General features: G+C 40.1%; 1 protein-coding gene across 1 annotated transcript in view; it reads left to right on the top strand.

The window, feature by feature from the left end:
• Positions 1-17,496, top strand: part of dok6 (docking protein 6) — a 51,662-nt gene that overhangs the window by 28,055 nt on the left and 6,111 nt on the right. Inside the window, exons 2-7 of the mRNA XM_031282096.2 lie at positions 518-625; positions 5,285-5,399; positions 9,085-9,204; positions 11,168-11,357; positions 11,706-11,844; positions 12,972-13,077. Coding sequence (XP_031137956.1) covers positions 518-625; positions 5,285-5,399; positions 9,085-9,204; positions 11,168-11,357; positions 11,706-11,844; positions 12,972-13,077 — 778 coding nt within the window. The remainder of the gene's footprint in view (positions 1-517; positions 626-5,284; positions 5,400-9,084; positions 9,205-11,167; positions 11,358-11,705; positions 11,845-12,971; positions 13,078-17,496) is intronic.

The raw sequence follows: 17,496 nt of genomic DNA, 5'->3' as shown, positions 1-17,496 counted from the left end.
GGTTTCATTTCCTAAGTCCTCTGTTTGGTGCTTTTACTCCCATCTTGACATAGAATTCAGCTTGCTTAAGTATGTAATCAGGGTGAGAATCACTTTTATGTACTTTATGTCATTGTTTTCCAATGCTAAACAACATGAATGAACCCCAAGGCCAATCTACTGTATATTTTGATCAATGGGAATACATTCACAGCTACAGTAAAGTGTTCAATTGCTTTGATGTTTGGGCATTTTCTTAAAGGTGGATTTGAGTGGTTAATAGTACGCTTGAATTCTAGGATGGTAGCTTGCATTGATTTCTCTGCTGTCTGCTTTTGGTAGTGCAGGAGTTGATTTTTCTGTCCTGTTAATACAATGTCAGGTTGAGTTCTCATGGTCTATCATTTTGTGGTTACAGGGGTCAACCTCTCAGCACAGTCAGTTTGTGTTTTGCTGTTGTCTGTATCTCCAGTTACCATAATTTATGTCTTTGCAGTTTTGTTTCAGTAACAGGGCTGCTATCGTTCTCTGTTGTCAGATCTTCCGGAGGTGTTGGCTGGTGTTCAAGAAGGCCTCCAGTAAAGGACCCCGACGGTTAGAGAAGTACCCGGATGAGAAGGCAGCCTACTTCAGGAGCTTCCACAAGGTAAACACACACACACACACACACACACACACACACACACACACACACATACACACGCACACACACACACACACACACACACACACACACACAAACGCTCAATGGTGTTTTTTGCCCCCAACGGCTCCTTCCAAGCAGCGCTGCGACCGCTGCCTCCAAGGCACCTAACCTTAACCTTAACCCCAACCCTAACCATAACCATTGCCTAATTGACTTCAAGGCAGCGCTGCGACCGCTGACTTCAAGGCACCTAACCCTAACCCTAACCCTAACCTTAACCATAACCAGTGCCTAATCCTAGTGCCTTCCAGGCAGCGCTGCCTGGAAGGAGCCGTTGGAGGCAAAAAACACTGATAAACCACACAAACACATGACTGAAACACATTATAGACGACATTCTGATCATTCTGATTTTTATTTAGTTTCTCTGAATCTATTGATTTACCATTTCAATACTGCACAGCATTAGAGTCACTACAATATGAGAGCTAAAATGATTAAGTCAATTATTCAATTAGTTAATTGACAGATAATTCATCTGCATGTGCTTTTATAATCAATATATGGCTGCAACTAGTATTTTCATTATTGATAAATCTCCCAATTATTTTCTCTATTAATCAATATGTTTATCAATAAAATGTCAGAAAATAGTGATAAATGCAAACACATATTCCCAGAGTCCAAGGTGACATCTTCAAGAACTACAGTATATAATTTTTTTTAATCATCAAATATGGCCATTTTTCCTATTTTCTGATATTTTGGACAGACCAAATTAAACGATTATTCGCGAAAGGCATATGAATAGATCATAAAAGTTGTAATTTGTTGCAAACCTAAACAAAACAGTATGTTTTATTGTAAAGCACTTTCCAAAAATCTAAGTTTACAAAGTGTTTCACAATAAAAGCAAATAAAAATGTATAAAAAGTATAAAGAAAGGCTTTTTGCATCTTTATGGTTATTTATTTTCTGTGTGGTATACAAGCCATGTTTCAAGCGAAGTTACAAAAGGGTTTAAATTGACATTTTTGTCGCTAGCGGTGAGGCCTAGGGGCACTGATGTCAGTCGCTCATTTTGGTCGATGCAACAGATTGCAATAAAATTAAGAATCAATATTTATAATCTCTGGAGTGTGATTCTTAATGATTTGGTAACACCCTGACCTTTTGTGTAACACCACCATCATGTCTGATAATGTCACTAATATATAACACCAAAAATGGCATTCAATTTTATAGTTTATCTTCTTGAATATCAAAAGGAGATCAAACCTGATGTGTCACTCCCAAGGGAACAATCTCTGGCCGAGTCTAAATGCTACTGACATCAGCATGCAGAGCACATCCATCAGACAACAGCCAAGAGTTTCCTTTTGCAATTTTGGCCAACTGGTGGAATTAATTAGCTTTAGCTGATAAAATATAACGCTGATGGTCGCCCACCAAAAATCATGAGCCTGGCATTGTATTTAGGCATTGCATGTGTTCTCTTAAAACATGAGAAAAGGTAAAATGTAGCAGTTATTGTATAAGATTTGGTTACTCAAGAAAAAAGAAAAAAAAAAGAATATTAAACCTATGGAATAAATACTACTAAGCTGTTTTACACACTCCTACCAAGAACCTGGTTTTTATCTTCATATACAACTTTCTTTTCATTGGCCACAGATGATGGAGTTAAGGATCCATTAAGACACATTTTGCAACGTTATCTTCAGTTCTGGGGCCCTTTCCCTCCCTTTGGAAAGTAATAATCCAGTATAAAATATATATCTCCGTGCCTCTGAAGTCCTTTGAAATTCTCCAGTTATGGCTCATTATCATGGTGAGAGGAGATGATGTTAAAGGAGTAGCACTGTGTTTTATCGAAATGAGCGGAAATAAGAGCAGATGATAGGGTACTTTGACACCAGGTTTCCTACGTGGTTGTAGTTTGAGTAGTCTGTAACAGGCTGTCGACTACCGTGTAATTATGAATTGGGGTTGGGGGTTACTCAAAACTGTGGAAATTTCCTCAATCTCCCAGAGTTTGTGCTAGCTAGGTAGATGTTTAGATCCACTTTGTTATTATCTCTCGCTGCGACAGTATTAGCCATGTATTGTGAACAAAGCGTCTCCCTGCCTACTGCATCATGCTGTCACACGGGGCGTACTGGGTGGCTGTATAACCCCCTCCCAGAGGCATCTCATACACCCAGCACCGGAGTGAGCGATGAGTGCATACATGCACTAGTGCACCTGGTAATGCATCGCCACAAAGATCAAGAAAGGTCCCGTCTGAGGGCTTCATTCAACGCTGCAGTGCTTTGGGAGGAAATAGGCTGCACTGGTGGCTGATTTACAGAATCAACACAAAGGGGATTGGCTTTCTATCCCAACTTTTTCTCCCCCCCCCCCTCCCCCCACACACACACAGACACCCAACTCCCACTCTCTCTCTCACTTTCCCTGTGCCTTTTTCTCTGTCTTAGAAGCGCTGGTCCACACAGTAAAACAAACCCTGAATATTTTTAGCGATATTTTGTGCCCTGGGAAAAGTTGTTTTCCTGTGTGCTACACTTGTCGAGCTCTCCTGAGGTCCTGACAAAGGCAGCTAAAGTGGAGAGGTAGAGCTGTATTTAAATGCCTTAACACAGTATGTGCATATTCAATGGTTTTAATCACACTAGCGCAGTCATCATTAAAATGTGTACAGACATTCATGGTACCCAGTAGCGGTGGTAATCACCAGAGGCCCCATGATATGATATTGCCAGGATACTTACTGTATGTCATGATATGATATTATTGCTATTTTAAACATATTGCAATATTCTGCGATATATTAATTTATTATCTTTTTTCCAACTTCAAATTATGTCCCCAAAGGAAAACTTTTCTGTTTTATCTAAAAAGCTACATTTCTCTGTTTGTTAATCTCACTTTAATGTTCCATCTAATGGACTGAAAAAGCATTTTTTTAAATTATTATTCTAGTACCAAAGTTAAATTATTATGTGCAATTGATATTAAAAAAGATTGATACTTGGCGTTCGTGTATCTATACAGTATTGCCACGGGAAATATCGCGATACTATGCTGTATCGATTTCCCCCCCACCCCTAGTCCCCAGAGGATGAATCTAATGACTTGATGATTCCCTGACAACCAGCAGGTTGACACTTACGTCTTTTAGTGACTTGTCTCAACAACTATTGGAGGCATGTCATTTGGTGCAGACATTCATGTACCCTTCAAAATGTATTGTAATCACTTTATTAGTCCCTAACTTTAATCTAATGCCATCATCAGGCCAAATTTTATCCAATGGTTTGGTTTACTACTTGCTAAACTAATGACATGTCCATCAGCCTGAGTTGCTTGTGTTTTGTGCAAATTATCAAATGTTAGCATGCCAACACACTAAATAACAGAAAGCCAACAGTTGATGCTTGCTTTTTGTCAGTTATATGTATGAATGGCCTGCCCAGGGACAAATACATACAATATCCTCAATGGGGGAAAAGAAGGTAACACTTCATCTCTAATAAAATATTTAGATACTATCTTTGAGGAGGATAAGAAATTACAAATGAAACATATCTGCTATCTTTCAATATCCATAGCCTCTTCTCCCTGTTCTTTTCTTTTTTATTTCCTTGCTCTTTAAAATCTCTCTATGTAACTTGAATGCTGAGCAGGGGATATCTGACAATAGAGGGGAAATTTACTATATGTAATGTTATCGAGCAAAGAAATCTGGATTCCGCATATGTTGTGTGCGTTATTAGGTCTGGTCTTTTAACCTTAAACAGTCAAGCTTCACTATATGGGCAGTGAGCCCAGCTAATTCATTCCCAACAGTCTGGCAAAGGGCCCACGGTTAGTGCACAATGGACTACAATAATGTAATGGGCCTTATCTCCCAGGCAGAGTGAACACAGAGAAGACTGTTGAACAAAATGGCCTGTAAATGCGGGTGATATTCAATTAAATGCAATCTTCTCTTTTTTTCATTCACAATTAATCTCCTAGTAAAGTGATTTAGATGCTCCTTTCTTATTGACTGGAAAATCAGTTTCAAGGAAAGGCGCTTGAACAGTGACTTTGCCATCCTTTATATTAGGGCTGGGACGATATGCATTTGTCCCAATTTGATTATTTCACAATACATGGGTTCCGATTCGATTTGTATTGCGATTCGATAGTATTGAGTATTGCGATTTTCTTTTCCTTAACAAAAGTTGAATAATACACTTCTAGAAACAATATATCAAGAGTCATTTCAAAAAACTAATTGTTTTTTGAAAAGAATGCATATCACGTCAGTCAGTCAGTCTGACATTTATTTCATGTTTTTCTGCATTTTTTGCTTTCGCTCTGTTTAGCTGGAAACGGATATGATGTAGTTGCCGTTGGCTGTACCGTATAAACAGAAAATATTTAGGTGAATCATTGATAAATTAAAAAATTAAAAAATACAGATTCTAGGGAAAAGAATCAGTTTTAAAAATCTTCGCAAAAAACAATATCACGATACACACTAGTTTATATGCTAAGCCTCTAACTACTATTGCACTTTCAGCGAAGTCAGTGCAAGATGGCTGCTACTGCTGCTCCTGGCTTTGTTCATTCAAGGTAATGTGCTGCTGCCCGTCTCTTCTTCCTCTTTAGATCACTGAGCTCCATAATATCAAGAACATTACCCGGATGCCACGGGAGACAAAAAAGCATGCTGTGGCGATCATCTTCTGTGACGACACATCCAAGACGTTTTCCTGTGAATCAGGTAATTCAAATACGTCTTTTTCAGCTACAAAAGAGCAGGGGAGGAAAGCATTGGCTACAGTACAAGTGTGTTTGGTTTTTGCATGCAAAGTTATAAATGTGTGTTGGGAGATGCTGCATGAGAAGTGGAGGGGTGGTTTGTGAAACGTTTGTCAAGAAGCGGAGGAAGAATCCATTTCAGTGAGAGAGGTAAAAGAGGCAGTGGAGAATTGGATTTTAGCCAAGTGATGCTCATTTGCCGCTATATTAGGATGTGGGAGGATCTGTTCCGAAATATTGATTTCTTTTATACTGCAGGTATGAAAAAATGATATTGGGTATTGTTTGCAGTGAGTTGCAACCCAATTATAGATTGTAACAATAGAGATTACCTCTAATACGTGGACAGGAAGCCAAAGAGGCACATGGTGTGCACACGGTTTGAGATTCAACAGTCTTATTCTTTAGGTGCAAATAAATAGAGCTGGGTGTAGAGGAAGCCAGGGGCTAGATAAGGTGAATGCACCTTAATGTGCCGCTAAACAGACGAGGATGAACATCTCCATCTTTACTCCCAGTCTCGTGGATGTGTGCACATGTGTGTGAAACCTCAGGGGAAATCTTATTGAACTTAGAGTGGTGAACTCTCTCTTGCCTTACTCTGTTTCCCATGATCACTCACTCTTTCTGCCTCTCTCTCTCTCTTGGCTTATTTCCATGCACAGGGCCTTCCCCCCTCACACCACCATATGGATGTCTCTATCACCCTGTGTCCATGACCTCTCATAGTCCTTCACTTCCTGGAACCCCCTTACATTTGCACCCCTCACTCCCCAGTTTCCTGTGTGGGCATATATACACATATACAGTATGAAGAAATACATGATGTTAATGATTTTTAGGTTACTTTATTTTAAGTCATCTTAAGTCCAGAAAGGAAATTGCGAGCCATTTTTATTACTAAAATATGTATTTTTAGGGTGTTAGTAAAAAATACAAATGTATTCCAGAGCTGAATTATTTGCCAGGTGCAGCTGGGTCAGGTTACATAGAGCGTACATCAGAGTCTAATTTGGCATACGGTCTTCCCACTACTGTGCAATGTCAATGGGAGTTTGGATCTGAAAACTGAACCTGGCAGTCAGAAAGCAAATTCTCAAACTTATTTAAGGGCTGCCATCCAAAGAACCCAAATCTTTCATTTTTTAAAAGAAAAAAGACAAAAATAAGGCCTCATAATGTTCGCCTTATATATATATATATATATATATATATATATATATATATACACATGTATACCCCTTTGATGCCTCCATCCAAACAGTGGCATGTTTTTTAATGTGCTCAGTCAATGAAACACTGAACAAAAGACGGTAATAGATCTTTCATTTGTTGACAGATGTGTGCTTTGGGTGCATCTGTCAAATATGCACCACAAAGAGATAAAGAGAGAGTGTGACCTGCAGACTGAATAATGCGTCAAGTGCATACAATAGTATGTGTTATATTCGTCTGAAATCAGTAAAAGAAAAAGGATCACAACTGTCTCCTGATTCAATTCTCACATATTCTCTCACTCCAACCTCATCCTGTTTATTTCTTGCACTCTTCTCTAACACAAAACGCAACTCCATCCTATTCTATCACACACCTACACCTCCGCACACACAGAGACATCCTCCTGCCATTTTTCTTCATGCATGGCACATAGACTAGCGAGGCTGCCTCTGTGCTGATTAAGTGTTTGTTTAGCCGATTTTCCACTCAGTGGCCTTAAAAGTGTGGGAGTTTAGAGGCACTCAGAGCCCATGATGGTAACTCTGAATGAGAAAAGCTGAATCTGGGGAGGCATGAGCAAGGAGCTAAAGTGCAGAGCTGCCGCCTGTGTGTGTGTGTGTGTGTGTGTGTGTGTGTGTGTGTGTGTGTGTGTGTGTGTAAAGTGCAGAGCTGCTGCCTGTGTGTGTGTATGTGTGTGTGTGTGTAAAGTGCAGAGCTGCTGCCTGTGTGTGTGTATGTGTGTGTGTGTGTGTAAAGTGCAGAGCTGCTGCCTGTGTGTGTGTGTACATCTGTATTTCTGCTTTCTGTTGTGTGTGAATGAAGCGCTTCAGGCAGCAGCAGACCTTTCCTTCACCCTGCAAAGTTGTGTAGATCTGTCCCATTGGACACTACAGTTGATCCGACAAACATGCTGTCAGCTACCACACAAGCTAGTTTCAAGTGAATAGAGTGAAAATACCTCCACACAGATATGACACAAAGCATGCATCGGCTTGAATATTAGACACAGAAACACGGTGCTGTTCCCGCACTTCCAAATGTGTCTCTGTACACATCACTGACCATTACATATTCCAGAATTCCACAGGGTGTGGAGTTAAGGAGCTTCAGAAAGATAACCAACTCCAGCTTTTCCCTCATTTCATACCTCAGTAACTCTCAGCAAAAGCTCACATAAGACAATTGCAAATCTCCTCCATTGTAAACACATTTTTTCCTGACCTAACAAGGTGAATTGGTATTCACAAACAACAGATTGCCACGCAGACTTCCAGATTTGATTCATGAAATCATTTGTCTCCACTTAGCCTCCAATTAAAAAATTCAGTCTTACAATGAATGCCCTCCCCCCTTTAGGTGCCAGCTGTCACATGTTGTAGATATAACTCCCTACAGAGCTCAGTTCCCAAAACCAAGACTGCAGATTTAAAAAGAGACAATAATCATAATTCTTCTGATGTATTCCAAAATACGGTAAACCCTTAAAGAAATAGTTCCACATTGCTTTATTTGCTTTCTTGTTGAGAGTTTGATAGATTGATACACTCTCATGTCTCAATGTTAGATATGCAGCTACTGCCAACAGCCCCTAACCCTCGTAAAAGCCCCAACATGTTGTGCGTCGGTTTTAGTATTGATTAAACAGATAAGAAATAATGTGTTAATTAGTGAGCTGCTGCTGGTGGGCAGATGTGTTCTGTAAAGTGCCGAGCTCTCTGTGTTTCATCCTGTTTTCAGCCTTTGTGCAAAGCTAAGCTAACTGGCTGCTGGTGCTAGCTTCACATTTAACTTACAAAACATGAGAGTAGTATCAGTGTTCTCATCTAACTTTCAGAAAGTAACAAATAAGTGTGCTTATTCCTTTAACCAGCTCATTCTGATGAAATATTCTTAATTTTCTTTTTAATTAACAGGCTTTGATTTGGAGAATAGCTTATTGATTGTCTGAATGGTTTATCACTAGTTTAATTTCTGACTGTGGCCATATTGTTCTAGCAGAGCTACTTATATTACAGCATTGGAACTGAGTATTGGCAAAGGAGGGAGGAGAAACCTAGCTTTCATCTGTCGTTGGCTGTTGCTGAACCTACCTCCTCTTTTAATCTGCACCGAATCGATCAGATTGATTTTTCTCCCCTCTGGTTACTGTTAGCTGAACTCATGTCCTGTACATGCAGCATTTTATTCGGAAATTCCTTTGGGGGATTTATGTGCATGTGTAAACACACTAAAGGCAGCACAGTTGGGGTAGTATGATTTGTGTTTTATTTTGCAGTGTTGAATATTGAGGAGGTGTGTGTGTGTGTGTGTGTGTGTGTGTGTGTGTGTGTGTGTGTGTGTGTGTGTGTGTGTGTGTGTGTGTGTGTGTGTGTGTGTGCGTGTGTGTGTTTGATGTTGGACATGCCTTAACGCTGTGCCGCTGTGTGCAGAACTGGATGCAGAGGAATGGTGTAAGCTGCTGTGCGTAGAGTGCCTGGGCAGCCGTCTCAACGACATCAGCCTGGGAGAGCCAGACCTGTTAGCAGCGGGGGTGCAGCGGGAGCAGAACGGTGAGTGCCCAATTAGTCCCTGCTAACACAGACAACCATTCAGGGTCAATCTCTCACACTCAGCTGGCCACCAAGCAGTTAGCAGTTGCAGTCCGGGCCCGTATGTGTTAATGCAACTGAGTCTTCAGAGGGTTAGGGGAGCAGAACAGCCACTGTCCAATTAGGCCTGGCTAATAAGGGCAATTTTTGTCAATATCTTATCCGCAAGTCCCCTGTAGCATTCTTAGTTACATTAGCACATGTTGATTCAACTTCAGAAGTACGTTTTGACTGTGTGTGTGTGTGTGTGTGTGTGTGTGCGCGTTAGAGCACAGGTCACAGGCTGTGGTCGGGGCTCTGTTCCAGCCTTAATGAGAAGTGCTGTGCATCACTGGCTTCCCTCATAATGAAGCTTGTCACAGAGATGGATGAGATTATGGCTCCTAAAGCCATGTGAAATAAATGTGCTTCTCCACATATTCCACTCACAGGAAATGGAAATGGAAAAGAGAGGAGACAACAGGGTGCTGCTATCACAGTGGAGCTCATTCTCTGTGTAATTTGTAAACTCGCAGAGGAAATTGAAAAGGCAACAGGCAAAGAAGAGCAGTTTAAAGTTGTAAAAGGGCGAGTAATTGAAAGGAATCTGCCATCATTTCAGCCCATTTTATTTCACTTTCTCTTTTTTTTTTAAGATATCAATATACAAGTTTTTGACTGAACCAACTTAACTGCAAGAACACAATTCCTCTCCCTTCGGTTGTTGAAGTTTGGTGCTCTTAGAAAAGTTGCAGCAGTGTGCTATGGAGACAAACTGACACAGCGCCTCTCTGCTGCCTGTATGAGGGAACGAAACAAGAGGCTTGGTCTTGCAACCATGTTTCAATTAGTAGCCCTCCCCGAACAGCAGGGGCCGATAATTAGATCAGAGTTCATTTTCACTGTCCCTAAAAATACGCCACACTATGACATTGCCATTTTCTATCCACTGCAGACACATGGCTTATTTTGAATCATTAAGCGTAATTAGTAAGAACTAATTTAGATTATGGAGAACTCGCTCCCTCTCTGTCTCTCTTCCTCTCTCTCTGCCGGCCTCAGAGAGTTAGTTTAATGTTAATGGGCACATTGGCTCCTTGATCTCCAGTCCAGTTCACTGGATGGCTAGTTAAACCCACTGAAGGTGAAGTCAGGTAAAGCACTATTTAAAATACCTTTTTTTAAGGGTTATTGTACTCTACTTTTGCCACTTCGGATAAAAAACACAAAGTAAGAGTGAGCCAAGGCTAAGTACAGTCAATTTAGTGTATTGTTACTATGTATTTAGTGTATTGTTAATATGTATTATTATAGATACCGATTGGATAATTGCAAAAATAAAATTAGCTAACTCTCTCCAAAAAGGTGAGGCAAACCCAACTCATTTGTTTATGCATGCACAATGCTTATACTGTATAAAATGATATTCTGTTCTGAAGTTCTGCCTATTCAAGTATAAAAGAATAGTTCTTTTTCACTCACTCCTTGTGTTGTTTAGCCATGCACATAGTTTGGGATTTACTTTGCCCTAATTTTATTGGAACTACTATATAATAAAAAAAACAAAAGAGCCCACGAAACAACAGCCTGTCCTGGGGATTATCCAGAGTAACAGGGACAATGTTTTTGGAAAGAGATGTTGCTTTTAAATCTTTGAAATGCCACTTTTTAATGCTGCGAGCACCACAAATTAAATCTATTCATCTCCATTGTACTGAGAAAGAGACAGCTGCCTCAAAACATGGACAGAACCAAAACTATCTGCATGGCTACTGTAGATACCACTAGATTTAAGTGAGAAAATAATTTTTTATTATAATTATTTAAATTAAGCAACCCTTTAACACTAGATGTAAATAGTCTATGGTCGGTTTAACGTCAGAGTTCTCCACGCTTTTTACCAATGTGATCCCTTTTTTAATAAATGTTTTGTAAATCTTTCCAGAACGTTTCAACGTGTACCTAATGCCCACTCCGAACCTGGACATCTACGGGGAGTGCACCATGCAGATTACTCATGAAAACATCTACCTGTGGGACATTCACAACGCTCGCCTCAAACTTGTCATGTGGCCTCTCAGCTCTCTGCGCAGATACGGACGAGACTCCACTTGGTTTACTTTTGAGTCCGGAAGGTGTGTGTGTGTTAAGATAAGTGCTTGTGTTGTCTTGTGTGTTGATTGAAATGTTAGCGGTGGGAGGGAAAAAAATCTTAGTTTTGAAAATGTCATAAAATCTTCAACAAAGCAACTTTGGATAAGGAAACATCCCAGGATATCAGCATGTGTCGCAGAGCCCTTCAGGCATTGATGTGACAAGTGCCTCTGTGAATGTGTGTTTGACTTCAATGGGCTATTATATCAATGTGCCTCTCTGTAAGTGCACATGCAACCATGCATTTTTTGTAAATCAGCAATCCAAGAGTGAGCACGATCAAAGCGTGTGCACTTCTCTCTGTCTCTGTGTGTGTGTCCCTGGCGCAGGATGTGTGACACAGGAGAGGGTTTGTTCACGTTCCAGACGCGGGAGGGGGAGATGATCTACCAGCGGGTCCACTCAGCCACGCTGGCCATTGCCCAGCAGCATGAGAGGATGATGGAGGAGATGGAGAAGAGCTCCCAGGTACATTTTTACATTTTGCTTGTTTATCTGATGTACCGACAGCAGCTCACAATGAGGCCATCCGTTTTATTCTAGTACTGCATACGTTACAAACAGCTAATAATGAGTGCATGTGTTGGCAGCACGCCATTGTTCCAGGAATAATTATTTCATGCATGCAGTGTGCGTCGCTTTCATTCAGTAGCCAATATATCCTGTTGCACCTAATACTAGAAAGATCATTTGTAGAACGACCGCATGACCGACTGTTCACAAAAAAATGTGTTTTGGTTTGAAAATGCCTTGTTTTTGTATTATTTCAATGGTTTCTTTAGCATTTGATTAAGGCTGATCAAACTAGCATGCCATTGTGTTCACATAATTATTTTTAGAAACCAATGAACACAAAGGCAATAAATCATGATTTTCACACAAGATGTTCACATATACACACACAAGAATACATATTTATCTCAAGGTATTGCTGCCTGGTTTCTCCCCAAAGAGCTGCCTTGGACCAGGAGCCCCTGTGACACCCCATGGTCTTGACCTCCGCTCCCTCCATCACAACACCCGTCCATCCCTTTCTTCTTCCCTCCTTCCTTCCGTCCTTCCTCCCCCTCCTCTCTGCTATCATCTGTATTCTTTATTTATGTAGGCCTGCCTAGTGTTTGATGAGCCTTGACCATATGGCCATGCTCTTGGACCCCACCATTTGGGAACATTTCCAAAAGCAGCATTTACCCTCAGCTCTATAAATCACACGGATAGCTACACAAAACTGACCACTCGCAGTTGCAGAATGGGTGAAACTTGAGAATTTACTCAGTTATTTTTCTAAAATATTGACCTATTTCATATATTTCCAGCAGTAGCCTGGCTCAAAGATGAAGCCTTTAGTTTCACACTGCCAGTAAAAATTGAAAAACACATCATGCAATGGCACAACAACATCATAATCCCAAATAAATCCTCATGTCGCCCGCCAAACAGCCATTCAGAGTGGAAACATTCCATTTGACCAGCAATATACCGTACTATGCACACTCTTTGTTTACTGACATACCCAAAGCAATTTTCCCTGTAGTGAGTGACTGACTGAGTGACAGAAAGTGAGAGATACTGTAAGCTTCCTCTGTCTGTTTCAGATCCACCCCAGAGAGATGCTAACCAAGTCCATCTCCCTGCCACGCAGCGCCTACTGGCAGCACATCACGCGTCAGAACAGCGTGGGAGATCTCTACAGTTTCCAAGGTACAGGCATGAAGTTGCTAATTATCATGCGCACAGTGTTGCTATTTCTTTACCTGCTTGTGTCAGTGGTAATGTGTGGAGCACTTTGGATAAGGTGGAGGAAAGACTGGTACTAGAACCAGGGACATGCGCAGATCAGTTTTGAACTTTACAGATACAAATAATCTTTCAAATATGGGCTGTCATTTATACAAGAACATGGAAACCTCTGAATTCCAAATTAAATGTGTTTAGCTTCGAAGTCTAATGGGATTTATCTCATAACATACCAGTGCAAATCTTTAGTTTCAGTCTTCAGTTTAATCCTAAAATAACTTGCTGTAAAATAGTTTTTGAACTGAGTCATACTTATAATCTAAATTAAATTGTGAGGGACAAATCATTTGTGTGTTTTCATTAAAAGTATGTGTGTGTGTGTGTGTGTGTGTGTGTGTGTGTGTGTGTGTGTGTGTGTGTGTGTGTGTAGATGTAGACCAGAGGCAGAAAGGTGATAAGTGAGCTGATGAGATTACGCTCTGTCCATGGTATTAGTTGATTAGTAGACTTATCTGAGGATTATGGGCCTTTTGGCTTTCACTGATAGAGCCAAACAGAAAACCAGGCAAAGATGAAAGTCGCTCTCACGTCATCATTTTCTTTTGAAAACCTAAGACTGGATTTATTTTTTTAATTATCATTTAATTGTGGCCTGATAAGCTTAAAAGCAAAATGTGTCTTCCATTCCAAACCTCAACATGTTTGTTATTTGCACTTAACAGAGAAGCATCCACCTTAGGGTCATTGTTTATAGGCCCAGTCTCTGTAAACTCTCCAAACTGTGGTGAGCAGAGCAGCTTCTCTCTCATCCATCATGATGGCATCTCCGCTGGTCCTCCCACACTTTCTCCCCGTGTCTGTCCGATTCAGAACAACCCTCCTCTCTCACCCTCTCATACACATTCAGCGCTGCCGTTATCTCCCCCTCCTTTCCCATGAATAAATTGAATGCATCAGTGTGTTTGAGGACGTAGCAAAAGGTCTTGTCAGACAAGGGGGATGACAAGGTGACTCTGGGGAGCGACGGGAGTTTAACTCCTGTTGTGACACGGGATGTTTGGACTGTGAAAGGCATGTCAGGAGAAGCTCACAGACGGCAGGGTGCTGGTGCTGCTTTGAACATGGCTGCGAGCCAGTCTTAGATGAGGAGAGCCATATAGAGTAATTGCATTGATTCTTCATTGGCAGAAGGTCTCCACCTCCCTGGAGCTCTTTCCCATCCTCTGTTCTCTGTGCTGCTCTCTGCATTCTGAGCATAACCTAATATGTTGTAACAGCACAAAATACACACTGTCTTTGGTAAGAAAATATGAATACATTATTCGGACATAAAACAATATTTCAGCTATTCTGAACAGATACAAACAGCACACATTTTTCCCCCGAGTAATATTTGTGGCCCACCCTCCCCTCACTGATCTTCTCAGAGTCATAGTCAAATCTAAAACACACAGATATCATACACTCAATCTTTTTATTGATTTAATGATTTATTGTGTCCATATAGAATACATTCCCATACATCTGTTTAGAAATCATAAAAAACTTCAGATCTTGCCTCATAATCATCAGATTCAGATTTTTTCATCAGTATCAATAATAACACAGGTGGCTGTACAGTGTGAACAGGAAGTAGCCAAAGCAGCATGACTTTTAGGATGCACATTTGCCAAAATGTAAATAAAGAGGCTAAACACAGATGGGTAGTTGGTTTGAAGTTCAGTATTCAGACATTCATTGAGGTTCATTCTCAATAACTCCACACCATATTTGTTGTGCAGGGCAGGATAGAGCTGACTGATGTTACACAACTGTTATTTTGACCTTATGTTCAGATACTGAAGCCGTAGAGCGACTTGTCAGGTGGACAAAAACTGACGAGCAGAAATTAGAGACTTAAAAGTGCACTCAAAATATCAAGAGAGCTTTTTCCAATAGCTTTCTCATGGTTTTATAATAGACACTTCAGACCAACTTTACATAAAGCTGGACCCCCTCCTGTTATATACACAACCTCCAGTTTGGTATTGCCAATGCTATTCCGACTTGTAATTTCCTACTTTTAAAACCATCTGTTCTATTTCCACTTTTCATTATCAGTCACACAGCTCTTATTTAGACTCTTAAACTGATTTGTATTTTTTTTTGGAGTTGGGGCTAAAATACAAACCATGATTTATTACGCTATTTAAGTAATTTAGGTATACGTGGTTTAAATATGTCATACATTTTATTTTGTGGGCAGGAAAACTTAATTACATTATTTAAAACATATATAAATACATATGAATAAAGAAATGGACGTAGGAAAAAAATGTAATTGAAGCAGAAGCAGATTTCCTGGTGTTGCGCCACCACTATTAAGGGCAGATTAAGTGTAGGGTTGGGTACCGAAATGCGGTGCCAATAGGGCACCGGTTCCGATGTAAACGGTAATAACGAGACCGAATAAGAACGAAAATTTCGGTTCCTCATTTTGGTGCCTGACTTTGTTTTTTTCAGAAGCATTGCTGCACGGGACACTACGTTACCGTTAGCGAGTAGCTGGATTAAACACAATGGTTAAAATGCTGACAGCTTAAATTAAATGGTGTAAAGTTGTGACTGTATTTCCCTGTAGAGGATTCCAACACCGGGACATGACCATAGATAGTTAAAGAAATGGACCAACAGATCCCATTGCTCTGGACGGAGACCAGTGAAGTATATTAGAAGCACTTTTCCGGTGAGGGCTGAGCGTTACGGCGCAGCTGCAAACTGAGCTTGAAGACATATAATATTATGTGACGTGAGCAACCTGTCTGAAAGTTGTAAGTCTTCTGGTAGCTGTGCCAAGAGAAATCTCAATCATTCTGAATCTTGCAGAGACAGAGAGCGTAGGTATATGTAAGGAGATAACATAGGCACAGGCTAATTATTGATAACTAAAATGCTAGTTAACATTAGTAATTAAACTTAAACAGCTAATGTAAATCGGAACTGCCTGCGAGTTTCTCCTGTATTATACGGTAATTCCTCTACTATGCGACAGTAAGTCGCGTGGTTATGACACAATCGTTAGCCTATTTTTATAAAAACGTCTGCTACGTAGCCATAACGTGAGATACAAGGTAATGGAGCCTTTTATACATTGTTGTGTTTCTTTAGAAATAAACAATGGACAAATAGAGTCTTTAAACGCTTCAGATGTAAAGTTATTCGCTGTCAAAGTGACGTCAAAATGAATGGCAGTCAATGGAATGCTAACGGCGGGTGAGTGCTTGTTAGCATGAAAATGGCACCATAGGAGGTACGCATTGTGGAGAGAGGCTTACTCCCTTGGACATAACAGTCTGACTGCAGCTGCCGTTGTTGGAAAAACAACACACAGACAGTGTGTTCACTTGAAACTATATTGTTATAAGTTATTGTTATTACATTATTAATCAATCATTTAATTTTGACCATATGGCCTTAGCAATAAACAAGCCATTCTTTAATATCGCCAATTGTTGTTTTGTGCTCCTTTTTTATATTTTATATTATATACATTATAAATATATATATTTCGGTTCAGGCACCGGTTCAGGCACCGGTTTAGGCACGGCACCGTTTTAAAAGTATCGATTTAGCACCGGAATCGGAAAAAACCCAAACGATACCCAACCCTAATTACGAGGATTCGGCACTTGAAAATTGTAAAAGGAATGCTAAAGAACCAGGTCGAAAAAGAGGCAAAAAAGGTAACTTGAGCTAAATGGAACCCGGGAAATTAAATAAAAATACATTAAACTAAAGCAAAAGAACACCAAAGAAATGAGAGCTGCAGCCTCACAGCAAGCTGTCAACCCCAGTCAATGACATTTTACCTTCTCAACCTCAACTGGAACCTACCACCTGTCCAGGTAAGATAATTAGGCAAACCTGTTTGCACTTTCCTTGATTGAGCTGCTGATCTACCTGGACATCCAGGCAGAACAACAACAAAGAAAAACATCACACACACACACGCACAAACACACACGCACACAATGGAGTGACACATTGGACTGAAATGAATAATTAAGCAGAAACTAAAACACTATTAATGTTGGGAAATAGGGCACAAATCCACACTAAATACACAAAACCTCGTTAATATATATATATATATATATATATATATATATATATATATATATATTACTGTTAAATAAACAGATACAAATAGTAGCTTTGCATCGCACCCTTAGTCTTTACACACATAAACATATGTGTGTGTGTATATATATACACATACATACATACATACATACATACATACATATATATACTATCTATGTATACAGTGTATCAAGGAAATACAACTTGAATGAACACCATGTGAAAATATGTTTAATATAAGTAGTCGGTGTTTGCTTCAAC

The sequence above is a fragment of the Sander lucioperca genome, chromosome 1, assembly GCF_008315115.2.
Source record: "Sander lucioperca isolate FBNREF2018 chromosome 1, SLUC_FBN_1.2, whole genome shotgun sequence".
Classification (NCBI taxonomy): Eukaryota; Metazoa; Chordata; class Actinopteri; order Perciformes; family Percidae; genus Sander; species Sander lucioperca.
The sequence above is the reverse complement of the archived record's forward strand: the minus strand, read 5'-3'. Positions and strand labels throughout refer to the sequence as shown.